The sequence below is a fragment of the Lutra lutra genome, chromosome 14 (assembly GCF_902655055.1).
Source record: "Lutra lutra chromosome 14, mLutLut1.2, whole genome shotgun sequence".
Classification (NCBI taxonomy): domain Eukaryota; kingdom Metazoa; phylum Chordata; class Mammalia; order Carnivora; family Mustelidae; genus Lutra; species Lutra lutra.
In genome coordinates, this window is record NC_062291.1 from 7,510,471 (window position 1) to 7,528,480 (window position 18,010).

An 18,010-nucleotide genomic window follows, 5' to 3' on the forward strand; every position below is an offset into this window, starting at 1 on the left:
AAAGAAGAACACTATATGATGATGAAGGGGAGACTCCAACAAGAATACACATATTATAAATAGTTATGCACCCAACATGGGAGCACCCAAATACACAGTTAACAATGGACATAAAAAAACTAATCCATAGGAATGCAATAACAATAGGAGACTGTAACACTTCTCTTACATCAATGGACAGATCGTCCAAACAGAAAATCAACAAGGAAACAATGGCTTCATTCACCAGATGGATTTAAAAAGGTATTTTCAGAGCATTCCATCCTAAGAGAGCAGATACATATTCTCCGCAAGTGCACACAGAACATTTTCCAGAACAGATCACAGATTAGCCCATCAAACAAGCCTGAACAAAGTCAAGAAGATCGAAGTCATACCATGCATCTTTTCTGACCAGCACACTATGAAACTGGAAGTCAACCACAGGAAAAAAATCTGAAAAGAGCGCAAATTCATCAAGGGTAAACAACATGCTACTGAACAATGAATGAGTCATCCAAGACCTCAAAGAAATAAAAAATTACATGGAAACAAATGAAAATGAAAACGCAATGGTCCAAAATCTTGCGGATGGAGCAAAAGCAGTTCTCAGAGGGAAGTTTAGGACACCACAGGCCTACCTCAAGAAGCAGGAAATATCTCAAACAACCTAAATTTACACATAAAGGAGCTACAAAAAGAATAACAAAACCCAAGACCAGCAGAAGGAAGGAAATAATAAAGATTAGAGCACAAATAAATGATACAGAAAATTTTTTACAAACAAAATAGAAGAAATCTATGAAATCAGGAGCTAGTTCCTAGAAAAGATAAACAAAACTGATAAGCCTCTAGCCAGGCTCATTAAAAAAAAGGGGGGGGGAGAGGAAGAGAGAGGACCCAAACAAAACTGCGAATGAGAGAGAGTAACAATGGACAGCACAGAAATACAAGCAACTACAGGAGAGTATTGTGAAAAATTACATACTCCAAACATGGACAACCTAGAGGAAATAGACAAATTCCTAGAAACATAAAATCTATCAAAACAGCAACAGGAAGAAAGAACATTTAAACAGACTGATAACCAGCAATGAAATTAAATCAGTAATCAAAAAATTCCCAACATGGGGTGCCTGGGTGGCTCAGTGGGTTAAAGCCTCTGCTTTCAGCTCAGGTCATGATCCCAGAGTCCTGGGATCGAGCCCCACATAGGACTCTCTGCTCAGCGGGGAGCCTGCTTCCCTCTCTCTCTCTGCCTGCCTCTCTGCCTACTTGTGATCTCTGTCAAATAAATAAACAAAATCTTTAAAAAATAAAAATTCCCAACAAACAAAACTCCAGGACCAGATGGCTTCATAGGCAAATTCGACCAAACATTCTAAGAAGAGTTAATACCTATTCCTCTTACAATATTTCAAAAATATGAAAAGGAAGGAAAATTTCCAAATTCATTCTCTGAGGCCAGTATTATCCTGATACTGAAGCCAGGTGAAGACACCATTAAAAAACAGAACTACAGGGGTACCTGGGTGGCTCAGTGGGTTAAAGTCTCTGCCTTCAGCTCAGGTCCGGATCCCAGAGTCCTGGGATTGAGCCCTGCCTCAGGCTCTCTGCTCAACAGGGAGCCAGCTCCCTGCCCCCGCTCCTCCCCCCACCCCGGCCTACTTGTGATCTCTGTCAAATAAATACATAAAATCTTAAAAAAAAAAAAAACAAAAAACCCAGAACTACAAAAAATAACAAAAAGATTAAAAAAAAAAAAAAAACTACAGGCCAATAACTCTGATGAACATAGATGCAAAAATCCTCTACAAAATACTAGCAAACCAAGCCCAACAATCCATTAAAAAAAAATCATTCTCCCTGATCAACCTTTACCCCCAGGTTGCAAGGGTGGTTCAATATTTACAAATCAATCCGTGTGATACATCATATCAGTAAGACAAAGGAAAAGAAGCTTCAGATTTCAACAGATGCAGAAAAAGCATCCAATAAAATACAGCATCCATGCATGATCAATAACCCTCAACACAGTAGGTTTAGAGGAAACATACCTCAACTATAATAAAGGCATTATATAGAAAATCCATTATAGTCAATGGGGGAAAAACTGAGAGCATTTACCCTGAGGTCAGAAAAAGGACACGGATATCTACTCTAACCGTTTTATTCAGCGTAGTACTGGATGTCCTAGCCACAGCCATCAGACAACAAAAAGGAATAAAAGGCAACCAAACTGGTTAAGGAAGAAGTCAAACTTGCACTATTTGCAGAACACATGATATTCTGTGTAGAAAACCCTAAAGACTCCACCAAAAAACGACTACATCTAAAAATGAATTCAGTAAAGTTTCAGGACATAAAATCGATGTACAAAAATCTGCTGCATTTCTATACACTATTAAGGAAGCAGCGGAAAGAGAGATTAAGAAAACAATCCCATTTACAACAGTCCCCAAAATAATACAACAGCTATGAATAAACTTAGCAAAGAGGTGAAAAGACCTGATTGTGAAAACTATTCAAATATTGATGAAAGAAGCTGAAGATGACACAAAGAAATGCAAAGACAGTCCATGCTCACGGATTAGGAGAACAAATATTGTGAAAATTTCTATACTACCCAAAGCAAGCTACACATTTCATGCAATCCCTATCAAAATACCAACAGCATTCTTCATAGAACTAGAAAAAAGACATCCTAAACTTTGTATGGAACCACAAAAGACCCTCAATAGCCAAAGCGATCTTGAAAAAGGAAATCAAAACCGGAGGGAACACTATTCCAGATTCCAAATTATATTACAGGGCACCTGGGTGGCTCAGTGGGTTAAAGCTCTGCCTTCAGCTCAGGTCATGATCCCAGGGTCCTGGGATCAAGCCCCACATCGGGCTCTCTGCTCAGCAGGGAGCCTGCTTCCTCCTCTCTCTCTGCCTGCCTCTCTGCCTACTTGTGATCTTTGTCTGTCAAATAAATAAATAAATAAATAAAAATCTCAAATTATATTACAAATCTGTAGTAATCAAAAAGGTATGGTACTGGCACAAAAATAGACACTTAGATCAACAGAACGGAATATAAAGCACAGAAATAAACCCATGATGCTATTGTCAATCTTTGACAAAGGAGGCAAGAATATTTAATGGGAAAAAGTCTCTTCAACAAAGGGTAACTGCATGGCTGCATGCAAAAGAATGAAACGGGACTTCTTACACTGCACACAAAAACTCAAAATGGATTAGGGACCTAAATGTGAGACCTGACACCATAAAATTCCTAGAAGAGAGCACAGGCAGTAATTTCTCTGATGTTGACCATAACAATATCTTTCTAGGTATGTCTCCTGAGGCAAGTAAAACAAAGCAAAATAAGCAATTGTGATTACACTAAAATAAAAAACTTCTGCCCAGCAAAGGAAACCACCATTAAAACTAAAAGACAACCTAACTAACTGGGAGAAGATATTTGCAATGACATATCCAACTAAGGATTACTATCCAAATTATATAAAGAATTTATACAGCTCAACACCAAAAAAAATCCCAAATAATCTGATTAAAAAATGGGCAGAAGACACGAACAGACATTTCTCCAAAGACAATATCCAGATGGCCAACAGATACATGAAAAGATGCTCAACATCACGCATCATCAGGGAAATGCAAATCAAAAACAAAGTGAACTATCACCTCACATCTGTTAGAATGACTAAACTCAAAAACTCAAGAAACAAGTGCTGGCGAAGACGTGGAGAAAAAGTAACACTCGTGCACTGTTGGTGGGAATGCAAACTGGTGCAGTAACTGTGGAAGACAGCATACGGGTTCCTTGAAAAATTAAAAACAGAACTACCCGATGGTCCAGCAATTACACTACTAGGTATTTACCCAAAGAATACAAAAACACTAATTCAAAGGGATATATACACTCCTATTTTTTTTCTAAAGATTTTATTTATTTATTTGACAGAGAGAGATCACAAGTAGGCAGAGAGGCAGGCAGACAGAGACAGAGGAGGAAGCAAGCTCCCCGCCAAGCAGAGAGCCCCATGCGGGACTCGATTTCAGGACCCTGAGATCATGACCTGAGCCGTAGGCAGAGGCTTAACCCACTGAGCCACCCAGGCACCCTACACTCCTATGTTTAGAGTAACATTATTTACAATAGACAACCCATGGAAACAACCCAAGTGTTGATCAATAGATGAACGGATAAAGAAGATGTGGTGTATACACATACAATGGAATATTATTCAGCCATAAAAAAGAATGAAGTCCTGCCATTTGCAAAACATGGATGGATTTAGAGAGTATAATGCTTAGGAAAACAAGCCAGTTACAGAACAAGAATTACCATACTATTTCACTCATGCGTGGAATTTAAGAAGCAAAACAAACACAAGAACAAAAAAGAGAGACAAACCAAAACAACAAACTCTTAACTAGAGAACAAAGAGATGGTTACCAGAGAGGAGATAAGGAGGAGGCAATGGCTGAAACCTGTGAAGTGGATTGAGAGTGCACTTATCTTGATCAGCAATGAGTAGTCTATGGAACTACTGAAGCACTATTGTGTACACATGAAGAGAATGTAACACTGTATTTTAACACTTTTTTTTTTTTTAGCTATATAGCACATTATGAAGTCATTCAGCAATATAGGACTAAGGTCTATAGATTAAGACAGTTTTATTATTAAAATGTTAAGTTCTTGATGTTGTTAGTTACGTTGTGGTTACATAAGAGAATAATCTTGTTTTTAAGGAAACACAAGTAATTGGGGTAATGTATCCCCTTGTTGGTAATTTACACCCAAATAGTTCAGAAAATAATATATACCAAGAGTAATAAAGCAAATGTGATAAACATTCAGGGAATCTGAATAAAAATAAATGAGGACTGTTGGTATTATTCTCCCAATTTTTCTGTAGGTCTGAAATTATTTCAGACTAAAAAGTTTAAAAAAATTTATTCTTAAAGGAAAATGAAGAGGATTTTTTAAATTGGCCCTTTAGAAAGGACATTGGTTAAGGTTTTTTCCCCATTTTTAAGGATAACAAATTAGATTAATTGATTAGGTAAGAAAAGTAAAAAGTGAAATGAAAACAGAGCTTATAATGAATTACTGTTTAAGAAGAATTAATTATGGTATATGTCTAAAACAAAAGTCTAAAATATAAGTATAGCTTTTTTTTTTTTTAATGTAACAAAACCACCAAGTGAAGACCTCATACCAAGCCTGAAATTCCTCCACTTTACAAATCACTCTAATTCCCACTCTAAATGTATAAAAGTTAAGGTCCAGTAACATCACTTTTCTTATGAAATAAGAAGCATATTCAATAAAGCATGAAATAAGAGTTAGTCAATTGTAGATCCAGTCCTAGAACAGGCTGCCCAGGCTTCCACATGGCTTAGAACCATACTAGACTTCCACAACAGATCAATACTACTGGGTACAAGAGTTTCTTCAAACCCATTTTGGTGACAAGTATAAAATAAACCTTCAGTAATGTGGTTAAAAAGAAAGAGCTGACAGCTTATGAATTTGAGGACAAGTCTAAATCCATTAACAGTGGCCTAAAATATAAATTCATGCTTATCTAAGAACCCAAAAGGAAGCAATGTTTTCCTTATTATTTTTTTTTAATTTATTTTACCTCTGGACAGGGCTCCACATGGCAGTCTTTTATTGAACAATGGCCATCTTCTGCCCAGAAAGGACATGGTCGCTTCAGATTGACCTGGAGAGAAAGAGTGGATAAACGTTAGCACACATATGGCACAGTTCTTCAACACTCTCTAGGGGTCCCTGTGCTGCACACCACTGACATGGTGGTGGGAAGAAGAAAAAGCTTCCTACCCTGTGGCATCTATAGGGTTCAAACTTTTAAACTGCAGTTTTTCAGACACCCAGTTGTAATATTAATTAAAAAAAATAACTGTTATTAGTCCTCTGACGCTTCAAAAAAGGAATAAAGTCCAAGTACACTGCTCACCTGCAGACCCTGGGCAGCATTTTACTCTGATTTCTGTCAGCACCTTACCCGTTAGGGTTCTCCTGAGCGCCCACCTGCTTCAGTGTACACTAAGCACCCACTATCTGCACTGTGTAGGGTCTACGGCAAAGAAGAGATATAAAAAAGTACTTCACCCAGCTGGAGTCTACTGGAGGGAATAGAAATTATACATGTTTGTTTAATTACAAATTGTAGAAAGTGCTACAAAGAACATCCAGAGTTTCGTGATGGAAAATAATGGGGCTGGCAGACAGTGACCTTCTTGACTGCTCAGTGTAAATGGGGATTTTGTTTGTTATACCTTATTGTTTACATTTAAGAAGATATGGGATTTTGTATTTTAAGTTTATAGCCTGCTATCTTAATGCATTTTTTAATCATTTTTGTTCATTATTTGAGTTTTCTAGTATCATTTTGTCACTTATAAATGGAGATAGTTTTACTTATTCTTCAAAAATGTTTATGCCTCTAGTTGCTCTCTCTTGTTTGGTATGCTAATTATTATCTCCAGCAGTAAAGAAGAGTGGGTACCCTGGATCCCTCACCTAAGTGAGAATTCCTCAACTATTTCCCAACAAGCAAGTTGGGGGCAATGCTAAAGTTAGGATATAAATGATCGTGTTAAGAAGTATCCATCATTTCTATTAAATATTTAAAAATCAGGAATGTGTGTTGAACTGTGTTGAAGACCTAAAAGCCTTGTTCCCGCATTCTTAGAATAAGATTGACTTGGTCAGGATGTATTTTTCTGTAATACGCTCAAAACTCCACATCATCCTCGATTTCACTTCTACTCTCACAGCATACATTCACCCCATCAGGTAAGTCTGTTGGTGTTACCTCTTATATACTATGTTCGTTTGCTTACTTTTCACCTCTTCCAACTCTACCGCCCTAGTCCAACCTCTATCACTTTCCATCGGGTCTCATGCAAAAACCTACATGGTTCTCTATTTCCTATCTCACACCCTGAGAGTCTGTTTTGTACAAGTCCCCCCAAAAGCTTATTACACTTACACTAAAATTCAACGTCCTTACATAAGATTTTATCATCTGGCTCTTACTTTCCAACTCTCCATATCTCACTCACCTTGCTCCAGCCAGGCTGAACTTATTCCTCAAACACGCTCAACCTTTATGCCTGTAGCTCTACTCTCCTTCCCTGGAATGTAGCTCTACTCTCCTTCCCTGGAATGTTCTCTCTCCGTATCTTCTCATGGCTTTCACGTTATGTAGGTCTTTACTCAAATGGCACAGCACGAATACCTTTCTTTCCTGATCATCTTCTTTAAAAGTAAAGCTACCTAACTTCCCCACCCCATTAATTTATTCTGTCTCCTACTTGATTCTTCTCCATAGCATTAACCTTAATAACCATATGAAATTATATTTCACTGTTTATTGTTTGCCTTCCTAATCTGGATAAAAGCTTCATGAAGTCAGAGTCTTTGTGTTATTCACTATTGTATCCACAGCACTTAGAATAGCACCTACTGCGGGACGCCTGGATGGCTCAGTCAGCTAAGCGTCTGCCTTCAGCTCAGGTCATGGTCCCAGGGTCCTGGGATCAAGCTCTGCATCAGGCTCCCTGCTCAGCGGGGAACCTGCTTCTCCCTCTGCCTGCCACTTCCCCTGCTTGGGCTCTCTTTCTGACATACAAACAAAATCTTTAAAAATAATAATAATAGGGGCGCCTGGGTGGCTCAGTGGGTTAAAGCCTCTGCCTTCGGCTCAGGTCATGATCTCGGGGTCCTGGGATCGAGCCCCGCATTGGGCTCTCTGCTCAGCGGGGAGCCTGCTTTCCCCTCTCTGCCTGCCTCTCTGCCTACTTGTGATCTCTCTCTGTCAAATAAATAAATAAAATCTTAAAAAAAAAAAAAATAATAATAATAATAATAAAAATAGGAAAACTCTTAAAAAAAGAGCGCCTACTGCAAAGTAATTATTCAATAAATATTCCGTGAATAAAGAAATGGAATAGATAGTATAAGAAACTGTAAATACCAACTCAGCAGCCAACTAAGCAGTTGACAGGGGTAGACTGGCTTCCACCTAGGTATCCTTGCTCAATCATAAATATGTTTGCACATATTTAAAATTAACCTATTCTCTTTGCTTTCTTTTTCTGCCACTAGTGTATGGAAAGTATACTGGTGGTGGTTAAATGTCCTTTTTGTTTAATATGTAGGTTGGCAGAACTAGAAAAAGGAATAATCATCACCAGAATATCCTTGACTTGGAGACAAATGCATTAACTACATCACTGCATTACCCTCCATTGGGAAGTAAGTAGATAATTCCATTATATATGGAATAATTTCATCAAATTGATTAGAACATTTTCTTAGAACACTGTTGTTTGCCTATCCAACTTCCATTTTTCCTCCTCCTGTAACCCCTAACGTTCCTTTGAGAAACAATCACTCCCCCTTATATTTATGCAAATAGGATTGTTAACCAAAGTGTCTTTCCCTCTTTTGGTCAGTTAGACCAATTAGACACCTGTGTAAGTGTTTTTCCAGAAATTAGGGAGGAATTTCGTCCAGAAATTTGATATAGAGTGTTGCAAAAACAAGGGAAATGGCTATTGCATTTCATGCTAGGCACACGACGTAATAAAATTTTTTTGTCACCTTCAAAAAAAGGGGGGGGGGCAATGGCTAATGGTGCCAAAATTTTGGTGGCGACATAAAAATAATGGCTATTAGTTCCTGCTTTAATTTCTTTTTTATCCTCAGAAATATTTAAAGACTAAGATAGTTACATAGAATCAGGATAAAAAAGAAAATCATGCTCAATTTTTAAAATAAACTAAAAATAAATATCAAAGATATTATAAACCCAACTGAATACTGAGAGCAAGAGCAAAACAAAGCATAACAGCAGCTTTTAAAATATTGTTCTTCGATTTAAAATACTGCTTTTGAATATTGCTTATTGTTGCTACCTTTAAACTAGCATTGGTTATTCTGTAAAGGTCTAGAGCAGAGCGCTCAATTTAAGAATCAATTCTGCAGTATTACCACGAAAGCTGTTCTGCTTGTGCCCTCAGCCTGGTTCAGCAGCCCTTCCAGTGAGCTCCCCAGGAACCATGTGCTGCTGTGGTACTTACAGTGCGAATAGCACTAACACAGGACAAGGGCCACCAGCACAACACAGAGCCTAGGAAGGGGTCCGGATGGTGGAGCCTAATTTACAACGAAAGCTGACAGATAATTCCGTGGCACTTTCAGCTTCTGTAGAAGTAGTCTCTGTCCCAAAACTGAAAGACGAGGAACTTCCCAAACACAGAAAGAGGGTTCAGGTTCTTAGTGTTCAAAAAGACGATCAGGTTTCACTACAATACTTAATATATTCCAATGATGAAAAAAACACAGAGCATTTTGAGAAGTCAAAATGGGTTTTCAAAAGGGTCATAAAAGTCACATCTGTAGAGAGCTATGTAAAGATTTTTGCTACTAACGGAATCAAAAATTATAACTATACCTTATAATAACGGAAGTAGTCTCGCTCTTGCAATTTTTTTATTTTGGGGAAGATTTTGAAGGTGTTAAACTTATCGATACTATCGATATCGCAGAGGCAATCATCCAGGACTCCGGTTACCTGAGGATGGGGAATATATACATATAAAATTTAAAATATGTAAATTATAGATATTTCAACCTTAGCAAATCTGTACTATTGTATAAAAAGATAGTTTATTCATTTAAAGTAACTAGTCTTTGTTAAGATACATAACATTAAAGGGGTGCCTTGGTGGCTCAGTTGGTTAAGTCGATTAAGTCGTTTTAAGCCGGTTAAGCCTCTGCCTTCAGCTCTGGTAGAGATCCCAAGGTCCTGGGATCAAGAGCCCTGCTCAAGAGGGAGCCTGTTTTTCCTTCTCCCTCTGCCACTCGCCCATTCATTCCTTTCCTCTCTCAAATAAAATCCTTTAAAAAGGATACATAACATTATAACAATCATTTACTTTTTACTATAGCCAATTACATAAAGAACAATAGAAGGATTAGATATACCTATTCTGAAGAACTAAGCATTATTGTTTAGTGGCTACAGAAATATATTGAATGTTCCTCCCCTTCCCCAAACATACATAAAATCCAAGTGTAGTAGGAATGCTAAAGCAATTTCTTCCAAGACTAACCTAAAAGTCACAGACTGTAATAATACTGCTGTAGTAACCTCATCTTTCTTTTCTACTGCCATTTATGGAACACTTATGTGATAGGCATAGTGCTAAGAACATTACATGTTACCTCATTTATTCTTTAAATATTCTATGAAATAGGTATTATTATCCTCATTTTACATATAAGAAAATTAAGGCTTAGCATAGTTAAAATAATTTTTCCAAAGTAAAAATGAGACTTAGTCCCAAATAAATACACTTAAAAATACATGCTTTATCCACTACTCAAAGTATACATTAACTGAACAGAAAATGATATTTACAAAATGAGTTCAGAATCCAAAATTTCCATTAAACATTCTTCAGGTAAATTTAAAAATGGGACTCACTGACATCCACATCTCAGATGAATCTTCAGGGAATCAGGCTGAGTGAAAAAAAGTCAACCTCAAAATGTTACATATTATGTGATTTCATTTATACAACATTTTTTATTTTTTATTTTTTTTAAAGATTTTGTTCATTTATTTGACAGAGATCACAAGTAGGCAGAGAGACAGAGAGAGAGAGAGGAGGAAGCAGGCTCCCCACTGAGCAGAGAGCCCAATGTGGGACTCGATCCCAGGACCCTGAGATCATGACCTGAGCCAAAGGCAGAGGCTTAACCCACTGAGCCACCCAGGCACCCCTAAGACATTTTTTTAAATGGAGAAAAGTTTATTGGTTACCAGGGCTTAAGGACTGGAGTAGGGAGAGGAATTGGGAGTCAGGGAGAGGGGTAGAAAGGAGGGAGAGTGGTTATAAAAGAGCAAGAAGAGAGGTGCCTGAGTGGCTCAGTCAGTTGAGCTTTTGACTCTTGGTTTCAGCTCAGGTCATGATCTCAGGGTCATGATTCTCTCCCTCCTCTGCCCCTCTCCAATCCCTCTCTAAAAAAAATTAAATTATTTTAAAAAGGGCAAGAGGAAGGATCCTTGTGGTGACGAAATTGTTTGGCATCTTGACTACAGTGGTGGACACGTAAAAGTGGACAGAATACGTACAGACACGAGGGAGACTAGGAGGGATCTGAGTAAGATCAGCAGGTGCATCAGTGTCAATGCCCTGGTGATAATACCGCACTGTATGTTTGCCAAATGGTACCAGTGAGTGAAACTAGATACAGTGTACGTGGCATTTCTTTGTATTATTTCTTACAACTGCATGGAACCTGCACTTACCTCGATTAAAATTAGAAAAAGAAAAAAAGGGGGGGGCGGGGGACCGAGGTTGTTAAAGATCATTCGTGTGATCCATTAGAGGAATCTATGCACAGATGATCAGAAAATGGAAACCAGAAATTGCCAGTTGTTTCTTTCTCATGTTTCCCCCCTAGGAATGCAAATGTGTCTCCAAACTCCCTACAACACAGAGTCTGAGGTATATTATCTTTAAAGAACAAAGGATCGTTCACAACAATTTTGGCTCTAGAATTCCAGATGCTTTACTATCCTAGTTACTAAGATCCTGTCACTAACTCTATTGAATTTTATTCCATTTCTCTAGCTTACTATTTGTAAAACTTCAAATTCTAAGTAATTGTGGAGAGTGGGGGGGGGAGTAGAAATACCAACTGACAACTTTCTAGGTTTTAAAAATACATTATCCAGTGACTGCTCTTTCTTACATTTATTTCTTAAATTGTTCCTTTTTAGTAAACCAACATATTTTTTAAAAAATATTTTAATTGTGGCAGAGGCTGGGGTAAGGTATACAAAATTATCACGTACTTATTTCTAACTCTTAAATACTAAGACAAAAGCCTGCATACCACCAAATTTTTAAAAACAGAAATAGAGAGGTGCCTGGGTGCCTCTTGGCTGAGCATCTGACTCTTGGTTTCAGCTCAGGTCATGATCTCAGGGAACTGGGATGGAGCCTCAGGCTGTCCCTGCAGGCTCCCTGCTCAGCAGGGAACCTACTTCTCCCACTCTTCCCACCCTCCATACCTTCTCTTTCTAAAATAAATAATCTTTTAAAAAAATAGAAATAGAATACGGCTATTATCTTTTAAGTCCCTTTCTAATTATAGCCATCTCCCTCCCCCTGGAAGTAAAATAACTTATTTCTGTTAATTACTTTTCCTTGCAATTTCATCACATATGATATATCCCTAAACAATATAGAGGGTTCTTTTTGTTTTTGAACTTTAATATTAATGACATGCTTCTTTTGCTAATATTTTGACAGCTATCCACCATAGTGAGTTTTATGGTCATTCATTTTCCCTGCTGTAAACGTACTATTATATGAAAATATCACAGTGTACTTATTCTATTGTTGACTTGTAAGGTTGGCAGAATAATGGCCCCCCAAGATATCCATGCCATAATTCCAGAAGCCAATGAATATGTTACAGTACATGACAAAAGTGACTCTGTATATGTGATTAAGATCTTGAGATGATAGTTAATACTGGATTATTTAAGCAGACTCAATAATAAGATCCTTGTAAGAGGAAGACAGTGTCAGAGTCGGACTGGAAAGTGCTACATTACTGGCTTTTAAGACAAAGGAAAAGGACACAGGCCAGGAACACAGCAGCCTCTAAAAGCCGGGAAAAGGAAAGGGTTGATGATTCTCCCCTAGAGCCTCCAGGAGAAATGCAGCTTTGTTGATACCTTTATTTTATCCCTATAAAACCCATTTTCAGACTTCTGGCCTACAGCATTACATGATCATAAATTTGTCTATTTTAAGTCACTAAATTTGTGGTAATTTGTTAGAGCAGCAACAGGAAACTAATGCAATCCATATTTAGGTTGTTCCCAGATTAAGTTAAAGAACAATGCTACACAAACACTTTTTTCTTTATCTCCCTACGTATATTTATAAGAGTTTCTCCAGCTTTTATGCTTACAAGTGAAATTACTATAGCTCATTTCCAAAATAGGTATACCACTTCCCAATCCTACCAACAGCAGATAGAAGTTACTGCTAAATCATATCTTTACCATTATTTGATATATTTTTTAAAAGATTTTATTTGGGGCACCTGGGTGGCTCAGTGGGTTAAGCCTCTGCCTTCGGTTCAGGTCATGATCTCAGGGTCCTGGGATCTGAGCCTTGCATCTGGGTCTCTGCTCAGCAGGGAGCCTGCTACCACACCTTTCTGCCTACTTGTGATCTCTGACTGTCAAATAAATAAAATCTTTAAAAAATCTTATTTTTATTTTATTGATTATAGATTTATTTATTATAGATTTTATTTATTATTTGACACAGAGAGAGAGAGAGAGACAGCGCACAAGTGGACAGAGTGGCAGACAGAGGGAGAGGGAGAAGCAGGCTCTCCGCTGAGCAGGGAGCCTGATGTGGGGCTCGATCCCAGGACCACAGGATCAAGACCTGAGCCAAAGGCAGCTGCTTAACCAACTGAGCCACCCGGGCACCACAATTATTTGATATTTTAAAAATTTTTACCAATATAGTAAGCAGGAAAGAGTATCTGATTTTTGTACTGATGAAGTAGAATGTTTTATGTTCCATAAGACGTGCATTTCTTTTGTGAAATACCTGGTTTTCATTTTTCTACTGGGTTATCTTTTTCATATTAACATGCAGGATTCAATACTTTTTCCCGATTCTGGTACATTCTTCTGGAAATCCAACCTGACATATTATATTAGACTGTGTCTCTTAAGCTCTCTTTAACATTTACTAACCCATTCTCTCTCTGAGCTTCCTTCTGAATAATTCCTGTTTTTATTTTCCATTCATTCATTCATTCATTCATTCAACATATTTGAGAATCCACCTCACATAAGCCTTGCATTGTTCTACCTGCTGGGAGAGCAAAAAGAGAAGAAAGGGGGAAAAAAAAACAGACAAAAATCTCTGCCCTCCATGAGCTTACATGCTCATCGGAAAGGGGGAAAAAAAAAAAAGAATGAGCCAAGTACAGAGTCTGTCAGATGGTAATAAAGTAACAGGGAAACCAGGGAATAAGCATTGCAGGACTGAGTTGCTACTATTTTCAAAAGGAGACTTACAAAAGGTCTCAGTCAAATTTTGGCAATGTTTGAAGGAGGAAAAGGAACAAACCACACAATTTGGGAGAGTGGGGGAAAGCACTCCAGGCATTGGGAACACAAACTATAAATGCCCCGAGGCAGTCAGCTTGCCCAATATTTCTGAGGAACAATAAGGGGGACTATGTAGTAGGTGAAAGGAGAAATAGGAGACCATTATAAGACTTTGGCTTTACTGGAACCTGGGGTTTTCTCACACCAACCAAGTCTCCAACTCTCCAACACCAACTGAGTGCCCAAATCAGTTTTGATACCACCTGGAGTCAGAGCAGACCTCATGGAATTAAGGGCTCAGACACACAGACTGTCCCCACCTTAGATATCTGTCCCAAGTTCCAAGCCACCTGTACTTCTGACTGACCAGCTATAAATCGGGATTCCCATGACTCTCTTCTCTGGTTCAGTAATTTGCAATGGCTCACGGGACCAGGAAAACGTTTATGTTTACTGTAAAGGATACAACTCAGGAAGTACCAAATAGAATAGATAGGGGCATAGGGCAAGGTATAAGGAGGTGCCAAGTACAGACCTTCTCTACCTCCAACGCACCCTCCCAGCAAGGGTCTATTCGCCACCTGGAAATGCCTCAATCTTGTTTTAAGAGCTTTTACAGAGCTCCATCTCTAGCACCCCTATCCCCATTCTAGTGGTCATGGGTGGGGCCCAAAGAGGAGTAACAAGCGAAAGGTACCAGAAAGACTAGCCAGAAAGACAAGACAGAAATCAGAAAAGGACAGCATCCTGGAAGCCCAGAGAAAATAAGTCTTTCAAGGAGAGTAAGTGATGAACCGTGGGGAAAAAACTGCTGTCTATAGGTAAAGCTAAGGTTTAAAAACTCACTATTGGCTTTAACAAGGAAGACACTACGGACCTTGCCAAGAGCAGTTTCCGAGGAGCTGGAGTAGGTTGAAGAGAGAACCAGCGTGGAAGGAGTAAGGATAACTCTTTTGATGAGTTTTTTTGATAGAGAACAGAAAAATGGAGCAGAGCCAGGAGAGTTGGGCAGGTTGAGAGGCAACTGTAAACTAGAATTAACACCATGTTTTAGAATGACAGTTAACAGTCCATCAGAGAAGGAAAAACTCATGATCCAGGAGAGAAAGGGAAGAGTTGTTGAGCCCTATGCTTGAAAGAGGGAATGGGACCTAATGCAGAAGAGACAGGGATTGACCTTTGATAAGAGTTTACAGTTCATCTATGATAATCCATTGAAAGTCATGACGTGTGGATACAAAAACTAACAGGTAAACACATATGGATTACACTGATTACTTCAATTTTGTTAGTGAAATAAGAAGATAAGAAAAGGGGAAGTTTTGGAGGATTAAGTAGAAAAAGACATGAAATGGTAGCATGATTCAGTAATCCTTTCTTCTGCTGGATATAATCAGCTATCTAATCCACCCATTGAGTTTTTAATTGCAGCTCTAGAAATCTCGGGTCTTTTTCCATAGTCTATATTTCTAATACCTCATTCATGGTGCTTAGTGTTTGGTGATTTTGGCTATTAGCTGCTTATTCTCCTTAACACTGTATCTTCAAGAATTCTTTAGGGCCTGGGTTGAAAATAAATTCTTCCAGAGGAAATGAATATTTGCTTTTACCAGTAAACCAGCCCCACTTCTGGGAGACAGATCCAATAAAATGAGATAATATATATTGAAACACGTTGGAGATTAAGTACTATCTATAATATGCTCCAACACTGTATTAGAAAATACCACTGGAAACAAAAACCAAATGTATCCACTTTTGAGGACGGTTTCACAAAATGTTCCTTTGAATATGCACCAATCTTTAATTTTTGAACTATATGTATTCATTTGGACATGATAAAATGATACGTATTCATTTGGATATAATAAAAGTAAACGTGCAATTATAAAACAGTAACATGTAATTAGTAGATGAGAAAAACCTAAAGTGAAGTTTCCTGATTGATGACAAAGTATACAATTAACATAGGCTATAAAGAAAAAAATGAGAAAAGTCTCCTTTTAGAAAGATATCTAAATGTAAACCCCAAAACTATCACCGCTAGAAGATAATTTTGCTAAAGATAATTTGAAAAATTTACTTTTTAGAAGATTTCCAGATTTCCATTAGTTCAGTGTTTTCTAAGCGGGGCTCACAAGGTAGTTCAGAGGATAACTGCGTTGCAGTTCCTTACAAACAAGGCCTGTTTAAAATTGCTGATCGCTGGGTCCCATCCAGAGCCACTAAATCAGCACAGGTGGCAACCGGGCCAGAGAATCTGCATTTTTAACACGCTCACCAATAACGAAACCGATTGCCCCTTTGATTTTTACCCAATCATTCATTTAAAAAATACCCACACAAATATAATGTTCGTGCTTTCTGGGATTTAGTGCACGACACCATAACGCCAGGAGGAAAGTGTGTGAACAAAGACAGAAAAGCACGTTTACACGGTTGCACTCATGGCCTCAGCTGTGCTCAGTCCGGAGCACCAACCGCTTCAAAAGGCATCTCCCTCGCCTTCGAGCCACCAAGACACCTGCCTCCCCGTGGCTTCGCCGCCTCGCAGCAGGGGCGACCGGGCACAGCCGCACCTGCTGCTGCAGGAAAGCAGCGAACGGGGTTCTCGGGGCAAAGGCTCTGGCTTCCCACACCCTCGACCTCCAGCGCACTCTGTCCTGCAGGTGTCACGAGGCGCCCCCCGGGCCGGCCCACTCTCCCCACGTCACCCGTCACCGACCGGCAGTGTCCGCAGGCTTTCCCCTCGGGCTCCCCGGACCCCGCGGACCGGCTCGGCCGCACTGAGAACAAGGGAGGGCAGAGCCGGGGCGCAGCAGGGGGCTCCACAGCCCGAGAGCTCCAGGACGCGGGGTCTGGCGTCCCTCCCCGCCCGCGGCACTGCTGCCGGACGCGAGGACTCCCCCCCCCCCCCCCCCCGGTGAGGGACGGGCTTCGCGCGTCCCTCCCCACACAGCGGACGGCGTACACACTCCCGCCCCGTCTCCCGCACACGCCCCGCCGCCCCCCAAACCAAAAGGAAAAGCGGAAACGCCTCCGGGAACCGTCACCGCCGCCCTCATCCTGCCGCCGCCTCCACGAGCGTAGCCGCCCCGCACTCGCCGCGCGCGTCTCGCAGGCGCCCCCGGACGCGGCGCTTCGGGTCGCGGCCCACGCCCGCACGGTCCCCAACGCCCCTGCGGGTCCGGCCCGGCCCTGCCCGCGCCCCCGCCGCGGCCCGCTCGCAGCCAGCGCCCGCGTCCGGCCCCGCGTCCCCGCCCCACCGACCCTCGGCTCACCTGGGCCTCGACGAGGCGCGGGAGGAAGCTCAGGGTGACCAGCAGCAGCACTGCGGCCGCCCACCGCCCAGCGCCGGCCCGCCGGGCCCCCCGGCTCATGCTGACCTCTCCCCACAGCGCGGCCGGCCGGGCCCTTCGGGGCCGGGGAACGGCGGGCGGCCCGAGCGACGACCCAAGGGGACGGCTCCCGGCGGCTGAGAGGCTCCAGGGTCAGAGGTCCGCGCGGTGCGGACGCAGGGGACGCCCTCCCCGGCTCCCGGCAGCTGCGAGTGAGGCCGGAGAGCCGGGTGCCCCCACTTCATCTCCCAGGCTGCCCCGCCCCCGGCTTCCCCTTCGCCCCGGCCACGCCCCCGCCGAGCGCGGGGCCTTGTGGGAGTTGTGGTCCCTGCGCGGCCGCGAGCCCGCGTCCTGCGGGTGGATGGTGCCCGAGGCGGGGGGAGCCCGTGAGCTGCGGCAGCGGCCGCTCCTCCTCCCCCACGGCGGCCAATGGGATAGGACCACGCGAGCCTCCAAAACAAGAGGCGCTTTGGGAGA

General features: G+C 41.0%; 1 protein-coding gene across 6 annotated transcripts in view; it reads right to left on the bottom strand.

The window, feature by feature from the left end:
* The window catches only part of ERO1B (endoplasmic reticulum oxidoreductase 1 beta), a 77,606-nt gene extending 59,818 nt beyond the window's left edge, over positions 1 to 17,788 (bottom strand). For 4 of the 6 annotated variants that reach the window (XM_047702361.1, XM_047702360.1, XM_047702358.1 and 1 more), the window contains exons 1-3: positions 17,477 to 17,788; positions 9,489 to 9,608; positions 5,643 to 5,726 (exon numbers count right to left, since the gene is read on the bottom strand). In XM_047702361.1, coding sequence (XP_047558317.1) covers positions 5,643 to 5,726; positions 9,489 to 9,608; positions 17,477 to 17,575 — 303 coding nt within the window. In that variant the 5' untranslated portion in view covers positions 17,576 to 17,788. The remainder of the gene's footprint in view (positions 1 to 5,642; positions 5,727 to 9,488; positions 9,609 to 17,476) is intronic. The other 2 variants (XM_047702359.1, XM_047702362.1) reach the window with 2 other exon arrangements.
* Positions 17,789 to 18,010: the final 222 nt, after the last annotated feature.